This window comes from Lepidochelys olivacea (assembly GCF_965140295.1).
Source record: "Lepidochelys olivacea isolate rLepOli2 genome assembly, chromosome: 7".
Taxonomy (NCBI): Eukaryota; Metazoa; Chordata; order Testudines; family Cheloniidae; genus Lepidochelys; species Lepidochelys olivacea.
In genome coordinates, this window is record NC_140417.1 from 114,273,555 (window position 1) to 114,291,058 (window position 17,504).

Sequence of the window (17,504 nt, forward strand, 5' to 3'; positions counted from 1 at the left end):
CGCAGAAGCTGCCTGAGTTCCAGTACAGTGGGCTCTTACCTGCATGGGTGGATCTGATCTTGTTAGCATACCCTAATACAATTAGATACCCCACACTTAGCTTTTGGATAGATCTTGCCTGAACTTTCATCCTATCTGTGAATGCCACAAATAGTCTCAGGGAGTCTGAAAAGTTTGATCCTGTCAAGGTAAAATGAAAGAGCCCTACAAACACCAAATGTGTACTTTCTAGTTTCTCTTTGTAGTGGGACTTAAGAAAACAGGCAAATAAATCACCTGATTTAAATGGAAGGCTACCACTTAGGAAAAAACAAAATTAGCATGAGGCCTTACGGCACTTTGTCCTAACAGAACACACTAAGACTGAAAAGACATGAGAACCTGCATTTCAAACTTTCAAATTGATGTTATAGCCACTTCAGTTATGTCTGCACAGCAGCTAGGAGGTGCAAATCCTAGCACAGGTAGACATTCACATGCAAGCTCTGCTCAAGTTAGCATGCTAAAAATAGCAGCGTGGCTGTGTTGGCTGGCTTGGGCTAGCTGCCAGAGTACATATCCATGGGGTCGGGCAAGAGTGTATGCGGGCAGCTAGCCTATGTCACCACCCAGGTTGCCACATTCATACTGGGTTTTTACACCTCCTAGCTGCTATGTAGACATATAAGGCCCTCTTCGGAGATGGATGCAGAGTGAGCAAGAATGAGCATGATGACAGGGATGCAAAAGGGAAAAGGAGAGGGCTCTGGGACTGGGGGGAAATAAGAGCCTTAAGGAACTTAGCGACTGTGGGGAAGGAGAATATGGTGTGACCCCAGAGGGAGGGGATGTTGAGCTGATATTGCTCAGTGTACTCCTGTGGAGCTGACTGATAGCCCTGAGTTAGTGAGTGAGAGTGCATCATCCACAATGGAAAGAATAGGAATCTTTAGAGGACATAGATGGCATTGCTCCGCCCAAACAGGACATCTTTTCCACCTGGCTGCTTATATTAGTCTAGTAGAGTCTTTTCTGAACTAGTGTGCTCTGACCTCCATAGAGCAGCTTCTCTCCATGATGATTAGCAAGCCAGCATCTGCCCTGTCAAGTGCAACAAAGCTGGGTCCAGATGTAGAAAGTATCCTTCATTCTGGGAGATTATGATAGTTAAAAGAGATGAGGATATCTGTGGCTGAGTGGACAAGTTCATGAGGTTCCAGTATCAGAACTGTCTGGGCTGGTTTTAATATGATAATCACTGCTGAATCCTACAATGTGGTTTCTGAAAACCCTTGGTATTAATGGTATCAGTGGATAAGCCTAGATCATTCCTGGAGTCCACAAGTTGAGGAAAGTATTTGTCAGAGAACCTGGTTCAGACCCTGCCCTTTGAGCAAAACAGCTGACATTAACCTTTGAGGCGAACAGATAGACAGTCAGGTGACCCCACTTACAGAAAGATGTTCTGGATGACAGAGTCCATGACAGTCCATTTGTGGTTTCCTTGTGAACTGTCTGTGGAGATGGTCCTAGGACATTTTATAATTCTGGCAGAAGCAGAGCTACTGGAATGATTTGGTGGCAAATGCACCAGTTCCAAAAACAAACAGTTTCCTGGCAAAGAGGGAATGATCCTCCCTGTCTTACAAAACATTACTACATTGCTATTGTATTGAGAACTGTGACGTGGACTGTCAAACCCCACAGAGTGGGAAGGGATATCTGTGAATGCTAGACCCATAGCTCTGATTTCTGATCTTAAGATTCCAGCATTAAAACTCTAAAGCCTAGAATGTCTTGAGTCAGCATGAAGCGATTAACAGCTACAGCATAGTCGAAAGCTTTTTGTTTAGAATATCTTAAGGTGCAATCATTACTGGGATTCACTGTTACCATCTACTTTAAGTTCAGAGTCATTTTTGGCCTTTTTAAAAAATAACATGGCTTTATGAATGACAACTGTATGACAGCATAGGTTATCAGCAAGTATATTTATATGATTGTGAGTCTCACCGGAAATCCAGACATCTTGGGTCTGAAGATGTCCCAGGTGAGTTCCCCACCCAAACACGGAAGCATGTTCATGAGCATCTTGGTAGGAAGCTATGGGCAAAACAGTACTCCCCTTGCACATCTGGAAAGGGTGCTTCCCCCAATTTAAATAAAAGAGAGCTTCTCAAGGACCCTATACTTGAAGTTTTGAGGGGAAAAAAGGAAGGAAGGATTTGTATTTAGGGGTGCATATTTTGCCATCCCTGTGAAAAACTGCCCAAATGTGGCCAAGTTTTAAGTCTCTGGGGGGAAAAGTCACAGCTCTTTATACCTATCCTGAAGAAACTTCAGATTTTTGCAGTTACAATCTCTACGATTTCATCCACATTGGGTATGCTCAACAGTGCTGATGAACCACATGGGTATCAATATGATGCAAAGAGATGGAATTTGTTTTTCCAGTTTGCTTTTTAAAAATCTAGGAAATTACACACACAAAGCCATTTAAAAGAACGTTAAGGTTGTAAAGTCAAGAGCCCAAAAGAACGGAAACACCAGAATTAAGATGGCTTTTGCTATTCTAATTTAGTCTTATTTTATATATGTATTATAACCGTCCTTATTTATGATCACATACCATTTTGCCCCACAGGATTCCTACTTCATTCAGTGCACAGAGTAGACCTGCTCTAAGGATACAGAGCTGCGTAGTAAAGGAGACTGTCTTGTCCATGAAACAATCTCTGTGAAGACGACCCAGGAGCTTTGGGCAAAGGCTGACTGATGTCTCCTGGTTCCATGACACTGTGGAAGTAAGTCTCTGTGTCTTGTCACAGCTTTCCTTAAATTAGCTCCAAAGGCTGGGATGCTAGCAGTGAACAACACACAGAAAAAATCTGGCACAAGGGTAGAAGAGACATAGCTAAAACCCAGAGCTTCATGGGCAAGTCAGAACTGCCTCAATTTTCAGGAAGAGAACCAGCCCAAATGCAATAGACATGGGAGAGGACAAGCTCCAAAATACTGCTTAAATAGCCACCTATTTCTCATGGTGTATATGTTAGGTGTATAGGGATAGAACACCAGTTTGAGATCTCAGTATAAATTCTCAAGTGAAAATGGATTTGGTGGACTCATTCCAGGTAGCAAATTAATATTTGTCCAAATACTACAGTCTAAAATAATTCGCAACCTGTAAAGGTTCAAAGAAAAAATATTTCACTAGTGCTTCAGCATTAGGTGAGATGTGTGGGTGACAGTATGTTAGATGATGGAAAATTAGCTGGTGTTATCTGAGCTTCAACAAGCACCACTTGGAGAAGGTTCTAGTGTCTAGCCTGCACTGGGTGGCATGTCTTCCATGAGTGGAAATATGCAGAGGCCAAAATTCTCTAATAACTTTTGACAAATTTTCAATTGCCACACTTTCAACACTTCACAAAACCATAACTCTGAATTACTAACAGTAACTGAATCATTAGTAGAGATACGATTCTGTCATGGTGGTCACCACTGTCATGGAACTCAGGAATTCTGCCATTTACATCAACTCCATCATGAAAGCTCACCACTGTCACAGAACCATGAATTATGCCATTTATCCTGCTGCCATGCATTAACACCTCATTAGTTCACTTTGATCTAGTCCTCTTTGAATGCCACCGCCCCCAGTAATCTCCCCCAAATCACTCAATCGCAACACACACATCCCCAGTCTCCTCGATCCCTGACCCCACTCTGATCCCAGTCCCCACCCCCCTCCAGCTTGTCACTGGAGGAAGAGTGATCAGGATGAGATGCAGAGGACTTGAGTTGATCTCTGCAGAGAAACTGGCCAGGGCACAGGACAGCGCTGCCCTCTTCCTGCTAGGACGAAGAGGCCTCTCTCCAGACTAGGGCCTTGGGGCCTGGGACCTGCCAAGTGAAGCACCACGCCCAGGTAGCAGGTCCCAGCAACCAGCTAGGGAGGGAGATGAGGAAAGGGGGTAGAAATCAAGGTCCAGGGGACCTACAAGAAGGAAAGAAGGTAGAAAATGGGAGCTGCCGCTACAGGGAACCCAGCTACACTGAGTGGAAGAGAGGACAGGGCAGACCCCCCCTCCCACCATAATTCAAGCACTGATTAACAGTTAGTTGGTTCAATCTGATCTAGTCCTGTTTTAGAGAGGACTATATCAAAACAAGCTAACTGCTAATGCATGGCAGCTGGGTGTACAAGGTTGCCATGACCATATGGTGAAATCATCTATTTTTTACTGTGACTATGCCATGAATTATGTGTAATTTTACCATGACAACATCATACCCCTAATCATTATAAAAGGAATGATACCAAACTACGCTTGCAATATTATCTTTTAACAAAATGTTGTGGTAACTGCAATTATAGCATGCCACTAGAAACACTGATTTAACTGACAACTGTTCATTTAAATACAACATTTGCTTACCCAGCTAGCTATTAGAAGTTAAAAAGAAATACTCACACAGGGAGGAAACAGTTCGATGTCTTTGTGGAGTGGTTTAATCCAATCTAGTGGAGCATTTTCTCCATTGCCATAATCGATATATAACACTTGTGCTTTCTTCTGCAAGATATCCACCTTTTTTACCAGTACTCTGTTCCAGGTCTACACGTGAACAAATGATATTCCGGATGTAAAAACACAACTACACACTCATTATATTCTCCACAAAAGGAATAATTTCAGGAATTACTTTTACTCCATCAAGTTGGCAACAAAGTAAAAAATATTGATCAGTTCTGAAGCAACTCAACTGAACCAAAGACTCATTGTACAGCAATAGTTTTGGGCAAAAGTCATCTGAAAAAGAATTAGTACTGTCACCAAGACATGGTTCATTTCAAAGCAGAAAACATTCAGGATTCACAGCAAGTCTGCTCCAAAGAAATTTCCATCTCCTCCCTCCGCCCCCCAGGACAGACACCACATATCATTACAATGCTTCTAACGGCTTAAGAGTCTGGTAGCATTGAGGGAAAGGAGGAGGGGGAAAGAAGAAAGTATAGAAGATGACAAGGGGGGAAATAAGTTGTTTTACTAAGGGCAGGTCTTCACTACCCACCGGATCGGCGGGTAGTAATCAATCTATTGGGGACCGATTTATCGTGTCTCATCTAGACGCGATAAATCGATCCCCGAACGCGCTCCCCATCTACTCCGGAACTCCAGCTTGCGAGAGTCTGAAGAGGAGTCGACGGGGGAGTGGCAGCGCTCGACTCGCCACCATCCTCACGGCCAGATAAGTCGACCTAAGATACGCCCACTTCAGCTACGCTATTTGTGTAGCTGAAGTTGCATATCTTAGGTCAACCCCCCACAAGCGTAGACCAGGGCTAACAACAAAACTGCTGTCAGGAAAGTCAGGCCACACACCAGGTAAGAATCAGAAGTAAATGGGGAGGGTCAAATGACCTGCACTAAGGTTAAAAAAATTGAGGTATAACTTTTATTTGCAGGTTGTCCCGTTGTACCAATAGTAAGATAGCCCATCATGGTAAGTATTTTGACTTGCTTAGGGTCTGTTTAAAAAGAAAATTAACTTAATAAAGAACTTAAAGAAAATATTACATGAAAATGAGCTGCTCTAGGACAACGTAAACTATCTCAAAAGACAAGAATTTCTACAAAGTTGGATTTCAGAATGTGCAAGAGTATAAACTACACCTGGTTTCCAAATGCTACAGATTCATCACTCAATGCAAATGCTGATAACAATGGGAGTTACATGCAACACAAAACAGAATATATAAAACTAAGTAAACACACACAATTTAAAAGGTATTTAGGACGTTTAGATATTTACAGTCTCACATTCTTTTAAAAATGTTTATCAGGCCTCAAATAAAAAAAAAAAGTTACCTGATCCAGAGAATATTTTGCAACACAAACTTCCCCTTTGATAGGAATATATTCCTCTTGGTTAACAATATTTGCGTAACAATCTTTTAGTTTCACAGTAAGTTTGCTGATATGTTCTAAAACTTCTGGAGAATAGACCTGTATATAAAATTCACTTGGGTTCCTGAAGTCTGTGACTGTACCCTAAAAAGAAAAGCCATACTACTGAAGTATCTAACTTTAATACTTGTCATCAATATCTTACCATGTTTACTATTTAATGGAAACATGAAGAGTGTCTATATACTATAAATATTCTGTATCAGTTAGAACTGGTAGATGTACACTACTGATGCTAGGAATGTCCAATTCTGTACTACCACCCCCATCCCTTTTATAGCACTTCCATCTGTAGATGGAACAACTCTTAAAAGGATGGGCCAGGATTGCTATCCACATTTTACATGTGAGGAAACAGACACACAGAGGTGAAGTGACCTGTCCAAAAAATAGATATGAACACAGAAGATTCTGACAGTGAAATGTATCAATATTTTCCAAAAATAAATTTAATCATGCAGTGGGTGGCAAGGAGAAAGTACCTGTATTTCCATAGCTTTTTTGAGCCCTAGGTTTTGCAGATCAGAAAGCATTATTTTCTTGATGTCATCTTCTATCTTGTGTGCATCAACAGGAGATAAACTGCCCTATTTAGAAACAAATATAGGTGATTTCTAAATTGGAATTGAATATTATCTGCTTCAGGGTAGCCCTTTAAAGCATTTATGCTTAATTAAATTTTCAAAAGTAACCAAAAGTGACTTAGGTACTGAAGAATTTAAGTCTCAGAGAAAGTCAACTTAGGTGCTTTTGAAAATTTTATGCCTAAACCCGAAATTGAGCACAAAGACACTACCTTCCTTCAACTCCTCACCATTTGCTCAGAATAGCAACTCTTCTGACAAAAGTGAGCACTGTTCTATACAGAGGTGTTTGAAAGCACAAGGTACAAGCATACAGTTTTGAAGTCTAAAAGAGCAGCAGTTGCCTTTGGTATTGGATAACTTACCAATTTAAAAAAAAAATGTAGGACTTCTCTGCTAAAGAGTTTAACATGACCTGCAAATCTAAATGAAATTAAACACACTAAATCTAAATTAAATTAAACGCACTTAACTCCCACTGATTTCAATATATATCTAATTTGCTCAGACCATAACAAAATGGCACCATATTTAAATTTGTACCTTACTATTATATCATAAAATACTCTCTCTTCTGTACACGAACAAAGGGATCCCAATAATGGCTTATCAGCCTACCTCTATACTGGGATCCACATCTACTAAAGCTTTTCTGTGACATCCTATATTGTAAGATGCATTTTTCAATGCAAGAATAAAATGTATTAAATTTCCTTCACTGTATTAGTTGGTAGTGCATGTCGTCTTGAACAACCTGAGATTTAAAACTGAGCTGAAGCTAAACACAAATGGAACTCTGTTCTTTAAACATTTATTAAAAACCACGAAATAAGGATGTATTTAATTCATTATCAATATATCCTCTTTTGCAAGGCACCTTTATTTAATTGACCTTTATTGTCAATTAGCATTTGCTGTTTCGAATCAGAGTTATACTGCAATATAAGCACTGGAGGTCTGGACTATTTTATATGGCTATATATAAACTACCATCAAGGCAAAGAAAGAAATCAGACCTATAACCTTGAATAAGGATTTAAAGTAGAAAAATTAACGGAAAGCTAATCTTACCGGGAAGCTCAGATATATTTATACCCAATAGTTTGTACAAACAAGTTTCCCTCCATTTACCTTCCAAAAAGGAAAAAGTTATGATGGAAGTTGGGTGAAACCTTTTTGAAGCTGATGGCCATGATAGTGCCCTTCATTAAGGATAAATGTAAGAAGCAGTTAAGCTACTTTTTTGGAGTAAGATAGCTGAAATAATAGGAGCAACTGCCCAAAACACAGACAATATGTAAGGCCAGTTGAAATCTGAAATATGTGGTGGAAAGGTTTCAGTGGAGATGGAATACGAACAGAAAGGCCTGGGTATTGTCTGCTGGAATAACATAGGTCTGTGGGCAGAAGCAGCAGAAGAGAACGCTAAGAGAGGGCTTTTTGACGAGTCTGCTAGCTGGAAAGAATCCTGAAACTACAAGCAAAGAAAATTGCCTCCTATGTTTTTATTCTGAGAAACATGACGATGTGCACATTCTAAATCAACAGTATTGCATCAAAGAAATACCCAGCTCATCAATTTCTCTTCCTAGCAGAAACAACCCACACGTTCCCGAATAACTGCTAACCGCGTGGGCTGAAAAAGGTAACAATATACAATGTGTTAGGAAATGTAAGCATGTAAGTAATGTTTCTGATTTAGACATTTTATATTTCTGTCTCCCCTTCAAATCAGAACCTCCACTACCGATGCCATCTACCATACTCTCTCCTGACACAGGTAAGAAAGATCCAGCAATAACTGAACTCTACTTTTCTCAAAAACTTCAGTTTTAAACAAGCATTTTGGAAAGTTGCTTAGACTAGCTTGTTTGATTTGAAGCAACAGTGTATTTTGAAGCGATCAAAATTTCTTAACTTCCTAGTCTCTTCACTATAGTGAGTTGAGCATTACGATGTTCACCATAACACATTAAACTTAAATTCATCCAACCTGCAGTGAGCTTCTCCAAAAACCAGAGCCAATTAAAATAAAAGTTAACATTCTGTACCTTAAAATCAATTTTATTCTTAATTTCACCAGGCAACTTGGCATTATCTTCACTTTTCTTTAAACTGAAATAAAGCAGTTGATTAAACTATTAAAGAAAATCACAACAGTATTCAAGAACCAGCAAATAAAGAATCAAGCCATTTTAGTAACAGGTACTTATAGACCCAAAGCAAAATGACTAAAGTGTTCTAAACGCATGAGTGTCAACCTGCATCCTAGATCCACAATGAAGACTGCATAATAAAGTAAGGTAAAGGCCAGCTTATTTTATTTTTTTTAAACCATACTTCACAGCTGGTAACTAGCAAGAACAGTTCTTGCATCTGAAGTCAGATGTGGGAGGTTATTAATTGTACATTTAATATATATGCATGCTGAAGTGTGTCTCACTTTTTGTAGTGATACATTTTTTAGAAAATTCTGATCATGAAGATTTTATTTTAATTTTACTTCCTTGACATGAAAATTAATGCAACTTCACGGCTAATTATTACAGAAAGGATATAAACTTAAAACAAACAGTCTGGGCCAACAAGTTCTCAGACTACGCTGAAAAACAGCAGTATGGTGTACCAACTCCTCTATGAAACTTTTCTTCCCCAGAATCTCAGCTCTCTTTCTTCTTTAAGTCTTTAGTTATGGTTGTGACAAAAAACTCAAACACTAAATGAGAGTTTAGACTTGACCTCAAGTTAATTGGCAATTAACATGTTTGTAAAGGTTTGTGTGGGTGCTCCCCAAAGGTCTGTTCCAGGGTACAAATGTTTGTTCTTTACCTTGACTGAATCCCAAGGTAAAAGGCAAATGTTCGTATCCATGGACCACCTCCTTTCTCACCAGAGAGCAAACATCATTCTTGGATGAAATTCTGTCCCTACTGAAGTCAAATGGCAAAACGCCTATTGACTTCAATAGGGCAGGATTTCATTCCATATAAGCACAGTTATTGTACACATGGAAGAGTAGCATAACATAAGCATGTAATAGATTTGAATTTCTTTTACCACTATGCAGCAGCTGCAAACAGAGGTAGTACCACAGTGACATCTAGGCTCTGGCTGCAAAAAATCTACATTACTAGTCAGGTAAGGAGGCAGAAAAAAAAATTCAGCTTGACTTTTCCCACCCCAAATTCGTTTGCAGTGCTGTAACTTAACAAGAGACGTTTTCACTTGTAAACTCAGCAAATTTTATATTTAGCCATTCAGACACAGTATAAAGCTCTAGGTGGTCATTTTCAGACACCTTTCTGAACCTTTTTTTTTTTATTATTAATTTCCAGCCCTGTCCTGCCTCGTTTTCTTATGATGGTCAGATTTACAATGTAGTGGAATATCTTTCAGTATAAGACCAAGCAACATAGATCATTTAAAGGTATTTAAAGGTAGTAAAAAAATTAGAATTAAATCAAAAGTAATAGTCATTTGCCTATTTTTAAGATTCTCTGAGTTACAAGATTTTGCTTTAACATCCTAAACTTACTTTTGTTTAATTGGCTTGCATACAATACCATGTGCAGACCAATCTTTCTTCTGGCAGTCTGTAGAACAATAATATGTCTGTTTACACTGAGAACATCTCAAATCTCCTAAAATTAAAAAAAAAAAAAAAAAAAAAAAAGTCAGTACTGTGCCTAACCTAAAGAAGGGAATAGGCACAATCATGGCTGAACAAAAAAAGTTGTTTGCATTACTATATCTGTGTTGGACCCAGGATACAAGAGGGACAAGGTAGGTGAGGTAATATCTTTTATTGGACCAACCTGTGTTGATGAAAGGGACAAGCTTTCAAGGCTCAAAAGAATGTCCCTTTCATCCACGCAAGTTGGTCCAACAAAAGATATCTCATCCATCTTATCTCTCTCAAAAAGAGCTGACAAGGTATAGAATACATATTTATTATTAATTTAAGATACCATTATCTTTTTGTTTTTGAAGTCTGTACTTCATTAATTTTTCACTGAAGTATTTGCTTTTTCATCTGTGTGGTGTCACCATGGATTTCTCAAAGCATGGATTGACTGATTGATTGGACTGATTAATAGTTTTGTCTGATGCTTTTTAATCTTTGCTATTTATGTTTCGCAGAATTACTATGCCAATGTAAAATATCAATTTCTTTCAAAGTGAAAGTCTGGGGGAGAGGGCTTAATATCTACATTTTTATAAGAGCCTTTTGCACATATTTACTTGAAAGCCTCGTCCAACTTGAGTACTGTGTGTGCAGGCCTAAGGGATAGTAATTAAGGCTTACCATACAGACCGCAATGATGGCAAGTAGTCATCCGAGGGGACGGCATTAACGAATTAAATAGTTTTGAATTGTAGCTTATAGATAAAATATTCTCAGGGGAATTCTGTATCTTCTTCTGCTTTGTGTGAAGCAAGTCAGAATTGGAGCTCTGTAAGAGAAGACAAATCTCAAATAATATTTTGTAACAGGAACTCAAAGCTCTAAAGCAGTAATATTCCAATACAGAATACCTACAATTCTAGAACTGCTTACCCTAGTATAGAAAAGTTACAAGTTCTCAAAATCCCAAAGCACATGCTATTTTCTTTACAAATAACTGCAGCTAAAGCTACCAAATCAAGTTTATAGTATTGAGCAAGTTTTATTCAATTAAGGTTCTGATCACACTTTAAAATAGCAATGAAACTTGAAACATTTAAAGCATATTCTTAATTTTTAAAAACTAATATAGAGCGGTTTCACTTAACTAACAAACTGTGGATCACAGTCATTTAGGGGTACCTTTTGATTAACAAGAGAAGAATGCCAGGATCTACAGAGAGACCGAATAATTCTTTTCATAGTACAAATTTGTGTAGCTCCTAAATGCTTTAATCCAGTAAGAAATCCCAACCCTTAAAATGTAAACAGTTTTATTCTTACAGTGAAATAATTTATCTGTTTATTTAAACTTAAATAATTATGCCAACACATCTGTTATGCTGTAACCCAATTGCAGCAATATTTTGGATTACCTATATAATAAGGTATATATTCAGCTATTTTGACCCTATGAGATATACACTTACAACAAGGGGGGTATCTATGCCATGCCAAGAGTCCTACACTATTGTGATATCAGAGATAACTAATCACCACCCTTATTCTACAGCTAATTTTCATGCAACAATTCTACTGGTCGTATGAGAGAGACTACACAGATGGTATATTACTTGGCCTAACTGCCACAAATCAACAATCCCCAGCACAAGTCTACACAAACAATGTACACAATAATCCCAAATACACACAGGCCCTAACTGCAGCAAACATTCTTCATTCTCCATGCACACAAGACACAAAACTCCTACCACAACCCCGCCCCAGAGACAAAACAACTCCAAACATCACTCTGAAGCAAAGAATGCCTGTTGAGTCAGTTTGCAGTGACAGAAACAGCTGCAAGTATGTTTGAAAGCTCTATTTAGAATATCACTGGGATTCACAGTCTGTTACTGTCCAATTTTTAAGTTCTCAACCATTTTTGGCTCCCCCCTGCCTAAAAACAAAAATTATGCCTATGCAACAGCATGGCTTTCAGCTACTAGTTTTATTTACGATTCTGTAATTAGACCATTTAATGAATAATGCATCAGCAAATTATCCTACATTTGATTCTTACACCTAATTAGATAACAATTCAAACAAAAACATCGAGGAGTCCGGTGGCACCTTAAAGACTAACAAATTTATTTGGGCATAAGCTTTCATTGGTAAAAGTGTGTATTTACCCACGAAAACTTATGCCCAAATACATCTGTTAGTCTTTAAGGCGCCACTGGACTCCTTGTTGTTTTTGTGGATACAGACTAACGTGGTTACCACTCTGATAATATAACAAAAAATAATATAAATATATATAATATAATAAATATAATATAATATAAAAACAAAATATAAGTAAAGTAACAATAAGCGTCATGCAAAAGCAAAGAAGTTCTGAAACTCCATCTTTGCCAGCTACTATCAGTATTGCAACAGAGTAAAGAGTAGGCGATTTTGGCTATGTCTACACTACAGACCTTACAGCGGCACAGCTGCAGCTGCGCCACTGTAAGTTCTCCCGTGTAGCCGCTCTATGCCAACGGGAGAGCTCTCTCCCAGCGGCATAATTAAACCATCCCCAACAAGCGGCGGTAGCTATGCCGGCAGGAGAGCATCTCCTGCCAACATAGAGCTGTCCACACTGGTACTTCTGTTGGTGAAACTTATGTCAGTCAGGAATGTGTTTCTTCCACACCCCCACCAACAAAAGTTTTATCAAGATAAGTGCTATTGTATACACAGCCTTCATATGCTATTCAGTATCTCTTTGGTAAAAAGGTACATAGCATTAGTTATAAAAAATGTCAATTTCAGGTCTCATATGTGGGGGCCTCAAACAAATTTTAGACATTTAAAATTAAAGACCTTACCTCACAGTAGCTTGAAGGCTGGCCTACATACAGTTTTTTCACCAATGTAACTAAATCAGGTTCTTGGCAGTTTAATTTAAATCAGTGCAAACCCTAGTGTGAACACTCAAATCAGTAAAGAATCAAATTAAGCTAAATCGAATAAAGACATTTTAAAAATCTGATTGAGAAAATGCTATTAGCAAACTGGTATTTGTCAATAAGTTAGAGAATGCTGTTTGTGCCAGTGACTATGGAGAGAGAAAAAAATATACCGGGAGAAGAAGAAAGACCAACAAAAAGCAGAGCAAGACAACAGCCAGAGAAAAGAATTATGAAACCTACAGAGCATGATTTTGAAAAATTGCTGAACAGAAGCGAGAAATATAACATAACCTGCCCAGAAAGAAAGAATTTACAACAGATATGTACATTTAAAAGTAGGTAAATCACAAACTTCTCTAACATTTGTCAGGTTTTTTTCCCCCAAACTTTCTACATTTCATTTCATGTGAATACAATATATTCATCTGTCTGAAAGGCCGAATGTTAATTTTTGCTCACCTGGATTAGGTTTGGAACAGCAACCTATAGGTAAAACAGGATAGAGAACCTGGGTCATTCAGTTTCCCTACATTTCATGCACCTCAAAAAATTAGCATTTGTGACCTCTTCGAGAGTATGAACATCACTTTAGGACTCACATCAGTCTTATAATCCTTGAGTCTGCAAGAGTGTATTTGATCCAGGATCTTTCTGGACCACTAGCCAGTGAAGAAGTCAATTTATTGGCCTAGTGGAGAACAGATGACCTCTGACAAAATATGCATCTTTTAAATGTTCATCTTTGTCACGTGAGTGATTTTCAGAGGAATATTGGAGAAGCTACATTATAAGGTAAATATGGATGGGGAGGGAGATTAAGTGCATCTCTCAACTTATGTCTTTAATTTTGACCAGTGCACTGTATCTCTGATACTGTTAGCAAATCACTGTTCCAATGCCATTTCTAAATTTGAGCCATAGGTAACTTCTCATTAAAACACTTAATATTTTTTCTGATATTTACTCGGCAGCTTATAGACTACCTGTAAATAACAATGGAAATTTTGCTTAGCTACTGGGCATTTATGTTTAAAAATAAGTTAAATGTGCAGTCTAACTTTATATTTTAAAAAGTACACAAATAAGGTCACTTGTAAGCAAGAATACTGCATCTGCAAACAACAAACAAATGGTTAATTGTAAACTGAAATGTGATGCCAACAGGAAAAAATGGAGCAAAAATAAGCACAAATGCAAATATTCTAGCAAGGCATGAAATATAGCTGATCATTTGTTAGCACTATACAAGCTAACAATTTGGCACAAAACCCCAACTTACAGCATTTTCCTCCTTAGTTGAAGATGTTAACAGCAAACTACTTCTACCACTTATGCTTTCCACTGAGTTTCCTAAAAACAAAGAAGTGTTCATAAAATGGTCTGATTTCATAAAACCAAGACAGGAGTAGTATTAACAGATTGTTTACAAAAAGCATAAGACAGACAAAATATTATCTGAAGCTAAGAAAACTGAAGATCTTCCATTTCTACTAATTAAGAGCAAGGAATACGAAAACACAAGTGCCACAGCTTTTTGTTTTATAACTGACTAACATTAACTTTTGACACAAATCATTCTTACCAAATACATCACTGACACTAAAGTATCCTCACATAATAAAAAGTAGATCAGTCTATCACTTGATACAAGACATTGGATGAGTAATTAAAATCATGCACCCTCACAAATTGCACCACTTAAATGACTTTAAACGAGTATGACCCCAAACACAAGATTTAAAGAAAGCTCAAATAAATCTGTTAGTCTCTAAGGTGCCACAAGTACTCCTTTTCTTTTTGTGGATACAGACTAACACGGCTGCTACCCTGAAACCAACTAAACATTCTGAATTGCCTATCATTAGACCACCCAATATTACAGGAACAGAAATATTAGCTAAAATAATTGTTTCTAATTTTCTCAAATGCACAAAGTGCTCTGTAATTCAAGGGTATGTCTTTACTGCACAGTTAACCTGGTGATTGGCGCCTAGCCTGGATGTGAGTGTCCGCACAGCAAAACCATACCTGGATTACTGTTTCACACTATTTCTGCACTCACCTGTGTGCCTAGGAGGGGCATAGCCCATGATTCTTTGTGTTGAGACACTCAAGAATTCTTTCCTAGGACTTTCAATTGTGGGAGAAGCTGTTTGTCTTGGGGGGAGGGGGGAGAGCGGGGAGGAGAGAGAGGCGCTGAAGGAAGAGCACTGGAAGACTATCAGCACCCAAATGATTCTGCCTGCATCCTCACTGCTCTGCCAGGTCCAGAAGCCCCCAGCAGCTCTGCAGCACCAATTTTGCAGGGGAAAAATAAAACTCTGCACAGAACATTCTGTGCAAATTCTGAATTGCGCAGTGGTGCAGAATTCTCCCAGGGGTATTGTATCCTTGTTGCTGTGTGAAAGACTTACACAAGCAAGGGAAAACTCCAGGTATCAAGACATAAGCAGCCCCTGAAATTATTAACTTTTTTTAAATCACTGGATTACAATTTGATACTCTCCCATTAATGAGTTTTATTCCTTAGTCAGATACATTTACAATTGTTGTGCATAATTTTTACATATACACATGCATATGACAAATGAATGTTATCCCATTACCAGGTACTCAAACTGCATTCAGATTGATTACCCTTATCAAACTGGAATTTCAGATTAGTGAGGAAGTTTATTAAATTAGCCTTTTCCCTCCCTTCTGCAAACTACATGTCTGGGCATGTTGTATAGTGCTACAAAAGGTAAGTCTTCACATAGCTACAGAAACTTACCCTATTTAAAAGGTGTTTTATCTCACCTGTTAGTGTTCCCTGGCTCATCTTTGATCCAAACTCTTCCTTGTTAAAGTCATTCGCCACTCCACTCTTGCAATGAGAGCTAGCATCTCCTGAACCATTCTCACGACTATTAAAGAACTGTTTAGTTTGCTCACAAAATAAGAAGTTTTTGTTGGTTAATCCAGAAGTTCTACCTCCAAGATCAGGGCTTTTCACCCAGAAGTTGGGATAGGTGCGAGGGCTTCTTAAGGATTCATTTGGGGCTTTGGTTTCCTTGCTCTTTATATGATATCGTCGGTTCATCTTGTAAACATCCACACCCAAATCTTTCCCTGACATCCTACAAAGTTACTATTTTGTAATTACAAAAACCTAGAGGGGGAAAAAAGTAGTTAAAACATGTGTTAAACTGGATATAGCATTCAACTCTGACTTTTAAAATACTTAAATATAGCTTAATTTTAAGGAAAGTTTTAACAATGCTTATTAAACTAATGAAGAAAATAAAGTATAAATGATTATCCTAAAAGAAAGGTGTATTAAGTTTCTTCCTTAAAATTTCAACCATTTTTATCATTCCAGATGGAGGATTCATTCATTAGTAAAGAACTCTTAAAGCGGTAGTGATGGTAGATGGAAATAAATCTGTCTCTCATTGAGCTGTCCATATTTTTAGTAAACCCGTGTCTATGTTAAGCTAATACTAACAGCATAATTCTGAGAAAAAATTGGAGCTGTAACACTTAACTCTTATACTCCCCTGTTCTTAAAGAGCTAGAGATAAGCAACTGAAAGCAAGTGTTCTGAAGTATTACAAGTTGAAATATTAGGAAGAAAATCCAATTTCAATTTGGCAAGGATTATCTTGGGAGTATACTGTAGCAGGCTCTGCTTTTCAATGATTTTTTTGGCATTTGGGACTGGTCTCCAATAGAAAGTTAGGCTGATGTTAGTCACCTTATATGACCGGGAACAGTGCACGTGTCTGCACTCAAATTTATCTCTGGCCGACATAAGCACCCTGTTACAGTGACGCAGTAACACCACCTCCTCGAACAGCATTGAGCCATGACCAACATACTGAGATTGACACAGAACAAGTGTAGACGCTGCATGACCTATGTCGACCCTAACAGTCCTCCAGCAGCTGTCCCACAATGCCCGACAGCTCTGGTCACAACTGTGAACTCCATTGCCCAGGGGTCATAAAGACCAGAACCCACCCCCTTAAGTGTTTATTTTTGAAATGCCCTTTCCCAACTGCCCAGCCAGCAGCTCTCTTTTGTTGTGTGCAACTGTCCAACTGGTCACTCCACTTATGCTTTCTAGACACTCCTGCCTGGAGGTATTATGGCCTGTGAGGAAAAGAGGCTGTGCAGGCATAGCTACAAAGCAACTGACTACTTTTCTACATCTATGAAAAACTGGATAGGGGAGGCAGGCAAAGAGAAACAACAGGGATCAGCAGCAGTACCACATGAAAATGAAGGAACCGTGGCAGGCATCCCATAAGGCCAAGAAGGCCAACGGTCAATCTGGTGCCTAGGCGCAAACCTACTTTTACAACTAGCTGCTTGCCATAATCGGTGGAGACCCCCCTAGCACCGCTAATATCTCTGAGGA

The 17,504-nt window shown here is 38.5% G+C and overlaps 1 protein-coding gene across 1 annotated transcript in view; it reads right to left on the minus strand.

Moving 5' to 3' along the window:
- The window catches only part of TDRD1 (tudor domain containing 1), a gene marked incomplete at its 5' end in the record, with an annotated part of 52,173 nt that extends 35,953 nt beyond the window's left edge, over window positions 1-16,220 (minus strand). Inside the window, 9 exons of the mRNA XM_084633006.1 lie at window positions 4,458-4,601; window positions 5,856-6,038; window positions 6,437-6,541; window positions 8,590-8,653; window positions 10,074-10,179; window positions 10,845-10,992; window positions 13,562-13,585; window positions 14,382-14,452; window positions 15,902-16,220. Coding sequence (XP_084489132.1) covers window positions 4,458-4,601; window positions 5,856-6,038; window positions 6,437-6,541; window positions 8,590-8,653; window positions 10,074-10,179; window positions 10,845-10,992; window positions 13,562-13,585; window positions 14,382-14,452; window positions 15,902-16,220 — 1,164 coding nt within the window. The remainder of the gene's footprint in view (window positions 1-4,457; window positions 4,602-5,855; window positions 6,039-6,436; window positions 6,542-8,589; window positions 8,654-10,073; window positions 10,180-10,844; window positions 10,993-13,561; window positions 13,586-14,381; window positions 14,453-15,901) is intronic.
- Window positions 16,221-17,504: the final 1,284 nt, after the last annotated feature.